The 12,963-nt window shown below is 43.1% G+C and overlaps 1 protein-coding gene across 1 annotated transcript in view; it reads left to right on the top strand.

Annotated features, from left to right (window-relative positions):
- The window catches only part of LOC310925382 (protocadherin-16-like), a gene marked incomplete at both ends in the record, with an annotated part of 110,927 nt that overhangs the window by 79,389 nt on the left and 18,575 nt on the right, over positions 1-12,963 (top strand). The window contains 4 exons of the mRNA XM_083887329.1: positions 8,958-9,146; positions 9,855-10,086; positions 10,193-10,429; positions 11,914-12,942. Coding sequence (XP_083743455.1) covers positions 8,958-9,146; positions 9,855-10,086; positions 10,193-10,429; positions 11,914-12,942 — 1,687 coding nt within the window. The remainder of the gene's footprint in view (positions 1-8,957; positions 9,147-9,854; positions 10,087-10,192; positions 10,430-11,913; positions 12,943-12,963) is intronic.

The following is a 12,963-nucleotide window of genomic DNA, read 5'->3' as shown; positions in this document are numbered from 1 at the left end:
GTGAGAAACGGCCACTGTTTCAATGTTATTCAGCTGCGACAACGGCAGTCTTTCTCTCTAGCACGCCAACAACCTTGCGTAGCGACCCCTACTGATCGGGCGGGAAATTGCAGTGCATATCCGGCACCACAACGGAGAAGTATGAGTATGAGTAGGCCTTTAACCGCCTCATAGATCTGTTGCTTTGCCAACGCTGACGCTGAAGTTGAGAAATCATCAACAGGGAAAAAGCCAATCAAATCACGTCTTTGCGTTTAGCTGAGTGCAAACCGAGAGCTCTCTTTCCACATGACTGATAGATGCTGTGCACCCAAAAAAGGGGAAATATCACATTACCGTCACTTTTAGCAACATTAGCAACTCTCGCTACGTCGTATCAGCCACGATCGATCCTGCTCTGCTAATCTCACCCACCCGCAGATGCCATTAAGGATGTAGGAACTTTCCCTCACTTTTCTTCCAACCACCATAAACACACACACACACACACACAACCCACAACTGTGGCCAAATAATGGCAAACCAGTTATCGGCGTGACTTTGCAAATATTGGAAGGAAGTATTACACCACTCTACCGTTCAAAAGTTTGTGGTCACCTATATCATTTTTTTTGCGTTTTCCATTAAAGGTCACACTTTTATACATCAAAAGAGTTGCAAAATGAATAAAAAATATCGTCAACATTGACAAGATTAGAAATAATGGTTTTTTTTTGACCAGCAAAACAGTTTTCAGCTGTGCTAACATCATTGCACAAGGGTTTTCTAATCATCCAATAGCCTTCTAACGCGATGAGCAAACACAATGTACAATTAGAACACTGTAAATGGGCCTCTATACACCTATGTACATATTCCATTAAAAACCAGAGCTAGAATAGTCGTTGACGACATTAACAATGTATAGAGTGTATTTCTTCTCATTTAATGTTATATTCATTGAAAAAAAGTGATTTTCCTTCCAAAATAAGGACATTTCTAAGTGACCCCAAACTTTTGAATGTTAGAGGTATAAGTGAAGCATTTGCATTGTAAAGTAATAACAACAGCTTGTGTAACTATTGCTTTGCTGGAATGAGTAATAATGACAGAAGTCAGTTTGTGGTGCGTGTGTGCGTACGTGTGTGTGTGTTCAAATTACGAATGTGTAGTCTGTAAATCCGTTTAGTATTTTTCCTACGATATCTACATCCCAAGAAAATAATTTGGCCCAACAAAGTATGACTTGTTGGGTTTTTTCTCTTTCCCTTATGTGTTTCCCTCGTACGTTTTCCCCCCTAATTTCTTTCGTTATATTTCATGCACAAATAAACCTCAATAACCAAGAACAAAGGGAAAGGGAGGCCCACGGAGGCCCAACGTCAACATGGATGGTTCCATTTTTCTATCACTATTATGCTGCGCAATCACTTTGACAGCGTTTTACGCCAAAAAGTTGTCCGTTTCAGCCTCAGGATCAGGTAGTGGAAAAGCTACTCTGATAAATCATAAACAATAATTGTCGGTGTAAATTAAACTAAGAATAGAAACCACAGAAACCTGGGATGTGGCCAAGCTCTGGCGCTCTCATTCTCTCAGGATGGATGAGCCAGAAAACATTAGAGCATCCAAAAATCCTCCGGATCGTTATTCCATTTGAACGTATTATATACATACATAGAGACGCATTGTTTTCTCTGTGAATCCTGATTGGACGACGTGCTCTGTGGAAAGTTCCCCGGAATCTGATCGGAGTGCTCGAGTTATCGTTGGATTCTTCCAGCTTGTTTTACTAAGGACGCGGCCCAAACATTGCCTTTCCCCCGCTGATAAGACAGCTCCCATCATGCCTCACTCACAGAACGTGGGGCGTAGGGAGAATACTGCTGGCTGCTGAGATTACCTCTCTGCTTTAGAACTTTTAATCCAATAAAAAACAACGTAACGCTTGCGTAATACCTATACATCGCAGCGACGAGAGGACAAAGTGTGACGGAAACACAGAAAGAGAGGCCCTTTGTATTTATGTCACGACGGCCATTGTGCAGCGGTGAATGGCATCCTTCTCCCTCCTGCAGGGCAGAGAACGCCGACTTAATTACTTAATATTCTTTAATTTGGCATATGCTCATTTAGAGACGCGTATGGCTAAAGTGTGAGGGGAGAAAACCTTTGTAAAAACACAGGATTTGGATGAATAATGAATAATGGAGGACTTCTTACTGTGACTAGCTTAAAAAATCTCATTTAATTTATATATATATACATATATATATATATATATATACATATACATATATACATATACATATATATACATATATATACATATATATATACATACATATACATATACATATATATATACATATATATATACATATATATATACATATATATATACATATATACATATATACATATACATGTATATATACAGATATATACATATACATATATATATATACAGATATATACATATACATATATATATACATATACATATATACACATATATATACATATACATATATACATATACAAATATATATACATATATACACATATATATAGACATACATACATATACATATATACACATATATACATATACAAATATATACACATATATATATAGACATACATACATATACATATATACACATATATATACATATATATACACATATACACACATATACACATATACACACACATATATATACACATATACATACATACATATATATACATACATATATATATACATATATACACATATATATACACATATATATATACATACATATATACATATATATATACATATATATACATACATATATACACATATATATATATAAACACACATGCACATACAACTCTGTTTTTAATTTCCCATAATCCTTTTTTAATCAGACTTTTATGTCAGGCATGTTGACGCCAAAGACCACATTATGCTGCGTTATCCTCATTTCTCAGGGTTCGTGTAGTTTTGCGGTCAGCTTTAATTGTCCGGCTCGTTTTTCATTTGCATATTTGTCTCACACGGGTGGCTGACAAATTACAATCTCCCGGACAGACGAGCCGGTGAGATGACACTGATATGCTGTGATTAACCTACGAGTGTGAGTGGAAGTGAAATCGCAGCCTCTACTGCTTCCAAAATAGCCCAATAGCTTCAGGCATTCTTCTTTTTTTTCTTACCAGTGGGTAAGGATTCGTGAAAATAAGATTGTGTGGTTTATTATCTTACATTACACCCCCCCTAAAAAAAGGTCCTCAACTTATGTGATATTTTTGTTCTCAAATGTCTTTACCGCAATGGAAATTAATTTCATATTATTGTACAAATGGTGTTCTCAGATGAACTCGCGCTCCACAGATAAGGTCACAGGAAACCCTTTGTGCAATGTTCAGTCATTATAAATTCATAGAGTCCAAATCCCAATGCGCCAAAAGTAACTTTCGTTTGCTTTTACTTTCCTTTTTAAGTCTTCATATTTTAAAATATACTCTCACTGACCACTTTATTAAGCACTATACCAATGACATGGCAACAATGCATTAATATGGTCAAGACTGTGCATCAGAATGTCTAATAAAAGTGATTTCAATGACATAATGGTTGTTGGTGGATGAACTGAGTATTTGAAGAAACTGCTGATGTATTTGGATTTTCATGCCCAACTTCTGTGGCTCTATAGAGTCGACAGATGATGGTCTCAAAAAGAGAGAATGTCCAGCGGCAGTTCTCTGGGTGAAAAAATGTCTTTTTGGTGCCAGAGATCATAGAAGAATGACCAGACAGGTTGGAACCTAAAGAAGAAACACACTAGTTAAAGCAACAATATTTGAAATAACCACTTCATACAACTAGAGCTGAATCAATTCATCGATTACTAAATGAATCGTCAACTATTTTGATAATTGGTAATCGGTTTTAAGCTTTTTTTTTATGATTAAGATAAGATTTCTGATTGTTTTAGCTTCTTAACATTTCTTCGTTACTTTGCTCCACATAACAAAAAAATCATTACAACTGAATTATGTAGGTTTGCGGACAAAACCAGACCATCGTCATTTCCAGGTTTGACGAACACTGCAAACGTTTTTTTTAACATTTTCTGACATTTTAGGAAAATAATCGTTAGTTGCAGCTCTAGATACAACCAAAGTATGAAGACGACCATCAATCATTGCAGAATACATTGAACTTTTTAAGCACAAGTTCTACAGCACACTCTTAGAAATAAAAGTGCTAAGTAGAACCATGTAAGGTTCTTCGGCTTGTCCTCGTTCTTCGGCTTGTGGAAAGGTTCCACCAAGAACCATTTTAAAACCCTTTATTCAGGGAAAGGGTTTTTCAGAAGCAAATGGTTCCAGGTAGAACCTCAGGCCTCATAGAAGGACCCTTTTGGAATCCTTATTTCTAAGCGTGCAGCAGAACACACAGGGTGCCTTTCCTGGCACTCTTTAAGATGTCCTAATTTTTTAATTTACACTGCGATGCACTTTTATAAAACATTGATTGACGTTTGTTGGTGAAACAGAAAGAATTGTGGATTACGTTGAAGTTTACGTGCTCCTTTACCTCCAGCTGACACTCATCAGATGATAGTGAAAACATGAAAAACAAGCGCACAACGCCGTTAGGTTCTTATAAAGAACTTGTCGTCGTCTTTGCAAAAAAATATTCAATATTACAGTAAACTGCAGTCTGGGCACATGAAAAGATGGAGCGGCTTCCCCCCTGTTTTTCCTTGTGTGGTTTATTATTCTTCTCCCTGGCTTCGCGTCTCACCCTCTGTGAGGCGTTGCCGTCATGAGTGTCGGGGCACGCTTGTCTGCCGAGTCCTGCGTCTGCCATCTGCTCGGGGCACAGTCAGAGCCTGAATTACCGCAGCCCCGAAAAACCTTCATCATCACCTCGAATGAATGATTTCCATCTTCTCACCCTCGTTGCCGATGCCGCGAGCTTTTGATGATAAGCCTTATTTATCCTGGCAAAGTTCCTGATGACTTCACAGTCTTTACGCTGAGGAGACTCTCTGCTGCCGGAGCATGAACGTATCCATCCCCCCCCCCCCCCCCACACACAATTGGGGTGAATTCCAATTCCTTGCTTAACCCTCAATCTAAAAAATGCGCGCTCCCTCTAGTGCAAGTGCTGTCCCGATTCTCAGAAAAATTAAGTTGAGTGCCAAGTTTAAGGGCTGTATCGCCCTCAATATTGAGATTTTCCGAGACCACCCTTGGGAGCAAGGGCTACCCACAATGCATTGCATTGCGTGTTTTCACATAAGAAAGATGGCGTCGAAAGCAGCGAAGCGAGTGCGATACAAATTAAGTATTTTCTTTGTTAATAGAGATATAAAAACGATGAAAACCATTGTATTATCTTAGTTTAGGCCCATATTATGGATTACTGACGTCATTGTTGCGTAACATTTATTTTTATTTTACAATCTTTTGTCAATAGCCGGCCGTTGCTGACAAGCGATTGTTTGCTATGGTTTACTTTTCAATAAGCCGTGGTGTGTGGTAACTGTCAGCTGAATATGTCCGTGGTTGTGGTATTTGTATGAGTATCATCTTATAACTAACTGACAACCTAATAACTTGACTGACAAACGGATCGTAATAAATAATCCTGACGTAAATGTGTTCTTCTTCTTCTTTTTTGGAGTTGACAGATTGGACGCAGCTTTCGCGTTATTCTGCCCCCTATAGTCTGAAGACGTATCTGCATTTAAGGGGTGTCCCATTTCTAAGTGACAAAATAACCCTCAACACTTGGTTTTGAGGGCCAGTTAAGATTAAGGGTTGAGCTTGAGGGTTAAGATAGGAATTGGAATCGGCCCTTGGTCTTTTCCCTAAAAAACAAATCCATGATGGGAGCAAAGAGAATTCTAATCAACCTGTAAGGTTTAATCTTCCTCTAATCTCTTGCAAAACTGGGATCCAGACTCAACACTTGCAAACAATTACACTGCTGGCACTCAGCTGGCCCGATCAGATTTGGTGCGTTTGCCTTACGCTGTCTCGGAGGATCTCGCAAATAATTGAGTCGGCACCCTGGCCGATGGCTTCGTGAGCTGCTTTTATAGTTCCAGCGGTTCCAGCCCACTGTCGACGCAGCGGTGTTATTGAAAGCAGACTACAAACGGGGACGTTACATTGTGGTCTAACGTGTTGCACCGAGAGCGTACTGTGTGGTATCCCACTGTTCCCCCCGCCATCCTTGTCACTGTCCTTCGCAGACAGACGCCAGTCCTGAAGCCGGCAGTTTTCTCCTGCTGGCAGCTCTCCCGGAGAACTGGAGAAGTCGTTCGTCCCTCCCGCCAAACGCTTTCATTCCCTCTGAGCCACTGCTCTGCCAAAGGGCCTGTTTGGCTCGCGCTCTGCCTCTGATGAACAACAGAACTAGTCCAAAGATGCTTTCACAAAGCACCTGGTACGATGTTTCTTGTTACAGTTTACGGTTTTCTAAAAGCGGTCATTAGTCTCCCATCCCACTTATAGAAAATTTGATTTCATCTGCTGCGGCATTAGAGTAATAAATATGGAAAAATGCTGAGTTTTACGCTGTAATAGGGTTTCCCCTTTTTCCACTTTGGGGGAACGGAACTTCACTTTCATGAGCAGGGCCATGCCATGATCTACTGTTTTTTCGTGATCACATTAGTTTTGAGGCAAAAGTCAATATTAAAAATAAACCATGACAGACATATGCAGTGTCAGGTGGACAAAGCCGCCAGCTTTTACCAAACATTTCATCTTGGGTTCGGCCCCTGCTGTAGTCTACGTATACACTACTGTTCAAAAGTTTGGGCTCACTTAGAAATGTCCTTATTTTTGAAGAAAAAGTGCTTTTTTTCAATGAATATAACATTAAATAAATCAGAAACACTCTAAACATTGTTACACTCTTTGAAATAAAAGTGCTAAGTAGTACCATATAAGGTTATCCAGCTCGTCCTCATCGGAGAACCCTATTTGGCTCCAGGTAGAACCTTGTTATGAAGGTTCCGCCTGGAACCCTTTTGAAGGGTTCCACCAAGGACCCTTTTAAAACCCTTTATTCAGGAAAGGGGTTTTAAAGGGTTCTCTGGATCAAAATGGTTCTTACTTGAACCATAATCCCTTTCTTCGGGAAAGGGTTTTTCAGAAGCAAATGGTTCCAGGTAGAACCTCAGCCCTTGTAGAAGGACCCTTTTGGAACCCTTATCTCTTATTAGTGTACATTGTTAATGTGGTAAACGACTATTCTAGCTGCAAACGTCTGTTTTTTAGCTGTACATAGGTGTATAGAGGCTATTTAGGTACATTGTGTTCGCTAATGGCGTTAGAAGGCTATTGGATGATTAGAAAACCCTTGTGCAATGATGTTAGCACAGCTGAAAACAGTTTTGCTCGTTCTTTGACGAACGCAAAGTTATTATTTTGAATAAAAATAGTTATTTCTAATATTGTCAATGTCTTGACTATATTTTCTATTCATTTTGCAAACACCAAACAATTGTATAGGTGACCTCAAACTTTTGAACGGTAGTGTCGAATGGGTATGACAGACGTGCGATTGAAAGTGCTGTGTGAATGAATGTGTGAGTGAATGCAGTATAAAGCAGTGGCCATCAAGTTGAGATATGTGCTATAAATGCAGACCATTTATCTTCATAAAAACATTAAGAGGGAACTCAAACTGAGGTTGTATCTCCTTGTTCCAGACATTATGGATGACCTTCTTAGATGCAGCCCTACTGGACTGGAACAATGATGTTTTCCAGTGACTCACGGCCACAGTTTGGTTGACTGCTCAGCATTAGAGGGGCAATTACATGTCCATATACATCTGGATAGCATCCAAAAAAAAAAAACTCTGACCAAAATCCCTGCAACTTAGGACTGAACCAAAGCATGTGATTTACAGAATTGGAGATGGAGAATATGATTCAACACAAGAGAAATTAAGCCTATGTAGAGGAATATTAAAACGGACCTAGACCAGAAGTTCCAATTAACGATGTTTTTAAGTGTGTATCTGCATCATTACCTTGTGTAAGAAGACCTGAAGGTTCGAAACAAACAGTTCAGCCACTGCTGAGAACGCTGTGTTGTATTATAATGTCGGGCTCAGCAAGATCTTTGAAAAAACCCGGTCCGGTTACGTAAACAGCGGTTCTCCTGAACAGCAGATCGTCCTGCTCCGGGCACTAGTCCGGGCACATCCGGTCGCGTACATTGAACCGCAGAAGAAGAATAACGTCTGTTGTGGAGGTGTTTCACGAGCGACAGTGTCTTCTGACTCTGGGTCTGACTCTGGGTCAAAGTCATAAAAGGGAGTCGTGAAGAAGCTATTTTTAAACACTGTTAAAACAATGTTTTGATAATGAGTAGCAGTGCATCCACCGTTCCAGAGGGGGGAGAGCGGGCCTTCTGAGAGCGGGTGTGCTGAATATGTCACTTCCGTGGTACTGGCCAATCACAAGACAGTTTGGAAGCCTCTACGCTGGCTGGCCAATCACAACACACTCTGTCTTCTGGGTGTGAGAGTTGAGTCTGAAATATCGCGGCTGGGAAACAGCGTCAGAAAAGAGGATTTCTATCGGCTCGTTTACAGCAACTAGGAGGTTTTTGACCATAATAACAAGTTAATATATGTAAGAAGACCTCCATAATTAACATATATGTGCAACAGGACCACTCTATGTGAGCTTTAAGTTAATTGAAGAAGAGCGTAAGCCCCAAAGCCTTCTGGTCCAGGCATTGTCAGAAATGTCTACTGCTATTTCTCTCTTACGAAGCCCTAGTAGTCTGCTGAAATGTATTCAGGGGTAGATAACGCAAGATACAGCATCCCATCAGGGGATTTCGAAGTTTGAAACTTTCCCTCTGCACTTTTCCACTGTAATAAATCTTCATTTTAATGCACAAAAATATGTTTCATCAAAAAATCATTTCTGTCTTCTCTCCAGGTGACGGCGACGGATGCAGACGGCGGCTCCTTTGGTTCCGTCACCTACTCCCTCGGCTCTGGCGTCAACAGCGCCGCTCCCGCCCAGTTCACCATTGGCAAGGAGACGGGTCAGATCTGCACCAGCGCTTCGCTGGACAGAGATCAAGGGCCGTCCAGCTTCGACTTCACCGTCACTGCAGTGGACGGGGTGAGCCACCGCCGCATTTAAAAAAAAAAAAAAAAAAAAATCATGCTTAATATGAATCCACTGAGCCACAGAGTACGCCTATAAAAAGAGCAGCCGTGACATGGCCAAACCGTGCAGGGAAAAAGGAAAAAAAAAAACTGGAGCAGCCAAGTTAAAAATAAAGCTTGAATGGCTCTCAATGGCAGACTTACTCAAAAAAGTTAGTATAGCATCCTGTTCATATTATTCCAGATAATACTTTAAAAAAAAAAAAGGTTAAAAATGAAATAAAATTACTGCGGTCATGTTAAAGCAATCACACGGAGAAATGCCTCAACTGTCAGGCAGTAATATTTTAACAAGTTGGACGGCAGCCTCCCCCGCTTTCGCCACCTGGTCCAAATGAAAAGCCTGCACTGTGTTTTCTGCGAATGAAAAGCCGGCCTATGAAACAGATTGTTCGGGGCGAGGCGAGCCCTTCTCGCCCTCCACGGGTCATGACACGGTGCTCCCTCCCGAGGGAAACTATCAATCTGTATCCCTGCACCGACCTGCTGGGACTGTATTTAAGAGGCTACGCCGTACATCGAAACTTTTTTTTTTTTTTTACTAGCACCATTAACGTGGCCTAAATCCTGCTTTCAGGTTTGTGTGTGTGTTTTTTTTTTTCTGTCCGTGATTTAGTGCGAGGCTTTAATAAAAGAGCTTTTTGTGTGTTTCCTCCCGCAGGGCGGACTGAGCTCAGTAGCCTACGTGAAGGTGGATCTGGTCGACATTAACGATAACAGACCGGCGTTCTACCCCGTCGGCTACGCTGTTAGTCTGAGCACGCAGAGCACTCCCGGGACATCTGTTGTCAGAGTGACGGCCTATGACCCCGACTCGGGCGAGAACGGAAAAATAACTTACAAGACGGTGCCTGGAGGGGCCTCTCCATACTTCACGCTCAACAAAGACACAGGTTAGCACGGACACTTTGCTTCCTCCTCTTCCTCTTCAACCCTTTAATGTGTTTTCTGAAGATCTCGGGTTAATAAATAAACTCTTATTCAACCTTCCCCCCGTAGGTGTGATCTCGCTGTCTCGCTCCGTCTACGGGAAAGCCAACTCCATCATCCCCATGGTGATCTCCGCTCAGGACGGCGGCGGTCTGCTTGCGCTCGCCAATGCCAGAGTCAACATTAGCGTGGTGGCGGGGCTGGTGGCGCCACCTGTGTTTGAACAGACTCAGTACTACTTCAGCGTATCGGAGGACGTGCTGCGAGGGACGGTCGTAGGTTCCGTCCAGGCGAACAGTAAGACGGGTGAGGACTGACGACTCAAACTGACTCGCTGGATGCGTTTCCATCGGCCCTAAATTGTACTCACAATAGCCGGAATGGAAAGCGAAAAAATTTGAAACCATCTTGAAGTACGGCGTCGCATAAATTCTCTCTAGGTTTGACAGAGGTGGGAAAAAAAGTGGAAATTTAATGCGAATAAGTGCAATGAAAACTGATTTAGTGAATAAAGGATGAGGTGTCTGAAAAATCCCTCCACTTTCCAAACCACTAAATTCCTCGTTTTAGTGTAAGAAGTGAATATCACTTCAATAAATGTTGTATGAATGAACTGTAGCTTCCAGTATTCACTCCAGAGCATTGGTTGGAAACAGACATTTTAAGGATTATCGCTGTATTTGCGATACATTTTGAATGAAAGCCTACGACCTAATCATTCACTGTGGATCAGGAGGTAAAACTCCAACTCGTCTACTCATGTACTAAAATCTCCTCCAAGGTTAAAGGGGACTTATTATGCAAAATCAACTTTTTAATAATTTTAATCCTTATATTTGGGACTCTGGAGGCTCTATGAGTCGGCAAAGTGAGAGAAAAGATGACTCAGTCATGTTTTTGTGGTCCGCCTCAGTCTAAGTACAGGAGATAAAACACGCGATGTTGACTTCCGCACTTATTGCTACATCACAATGAGACATTCCTGTAATTGTTGTCTCGCGGAGCTCCGCTTTGTCCCTAAAAAACGCGAGAGTGCAGGCGAGGGCTACAGTATCCGGGAGAGAGGGAGTCAGTGAAGTGTTCTGTTCTTGGCTGCACGGTGCAGCACAGCGTTCTACGCAAACTTCCATCCTCAGAGGATTTACGCGTCCAGAGGATGACGCCAATGTGCCGGCTAGATTCGGCACGTGATTGCTTTTCCGAATGCTAACTGCTGTTAGCTGCCGTTAGCCTCAGTGACGCTGACGTAGTTTCTCATGTGTCTCATTTGCATTTAAAGAGACAGGCACTCAAAAGCGAGCGTTCTGCACAGGGCTGTTTTGTTCAGGGTGATTGAACCGCTGTGGTTCTTCATCCTTAAGGTATTTTGACCAAAACATGTCACAGACATGTTCATTAGAACACCAGGGAACTATGTCCACTTGGAGAAATAGGGTATGTCTCCTGAAACCCAAGTAGAGAACAGAAGATGGCAAAGAATTCAAACCTCGATGAAGTGCTACTCACTCAGCCCACCTGAACACCTCAGTATACATTTATTTTCTCCCTGCACCACTTGTACAAATAGATGTCGCGCCACCATACACACCTAACTCTGAAATAACATCAATCAAAAATTCCATTACATGGCTGTGTTTGTGCAGTCATTTTCTGAATCTTAAGAGCTATTACTGTCAGGGAAAATTGAAAAATGACATCTTTAGGGTGCACTCTTACTCTGCTGTGCTTTTAGTGTGCGTACTTTCAGTGTGTAGTAGTGCTGACGTGGCCTCTGGTTTCTGTCTCCTCAGGCACCAGCAGAGACGTCTCCTACACCATCAGCTCTGGGGACCCTGGTGGTTACTTCACAGTGGATCCTGACACCGGGGTCCTCAGGACGAGTCTGCCCCTGGATCACGAAGCTCAGTCTGTACTCGATTTGGAGATTCAGGCGCGCAGCGGGAACCCGCCCGCCTTCGGGCAAACCCGCGTCCACGTCAACGTCGCGGACGTCAACGACAACCTGCCCGTTTTCCTTCCCTCGTCTTCGGAGTCCCTGCTGCTGCTCGAGCGCACCGAAATGGGCACCGTCGTGTACCGGGTGCAAGCCGACGACCTCGACTCCGGAGTGAACGGGCAACTCAGCTTTGACCTTTCCTCTCCGAGCGCAACCCAGAGGACCTTCAGCGTCGATCGCAGCAGCGGAGAAATCCGCCTGGTCGGGGGCCTCGACTACGAAACGACCCCTCGTTACGACCTCCAGGTGATCGCCAAGGATAACGGAGCGCCGCAGCTTAGCGCCACCTTCGTGCTCGTGGTGCACGTGCAGGCGGAGAACGACCAGGGACCCGTGTTCGATACCCTCACCTACCGCGTCGAGTTAAAGGAAGGCACGGCGATTAACACCCGCTTCCTCCAGGTCAGAGCCCTGAACAGAGAGACGCCCGGCTCAGGTCACTTCAGCGACATGGCGTACCACCTGCGTCCAGACGGAGACGCCGCCGGGTTCGGCATCGCCGCGGACAGCGGCTGGCTGTTCGTGAAGAGCGCCCTCGACAGAGAGGTCAAGGACATGTATCTGTTGACGGTGATGGCGAGCACGGGCCACGGGCAGATGAAGAAGACGGGCAGCGCGACGGTGCGGATATCGGTGACGGACGAGAACGACAACTCCCCGCGCCTCACGCAGGACAGGGTGTTCATGGCCGTGAGGGAAAACCTGCCGGCGGGAACGGGCTTCGGTCACGTGTCGGCCACGGATCGAGACAGCGGGCACAACGGACGCCTCGGCTACCGCTTTCTGCACGCCGACCGCCACTTCCAGATCAACTCCCACACAGGTTTGTTAAAAACCGTAACTC

Source organism: Microchirus variegatus, assembly GCF_963457635.1.
Source record: "Microchirus variegatus genome assembly, chromosome: 3".
NCBI classification, from domain to species: Eukaryota; Metazoa; Chordata; class Actinopteri; order Pleuronectiformes; family Soleidae; genus Microchirus; species Microchirus variegatus.
This window is presented reverse-complemented; position numbering and strand designations above follow the sequence as displayed.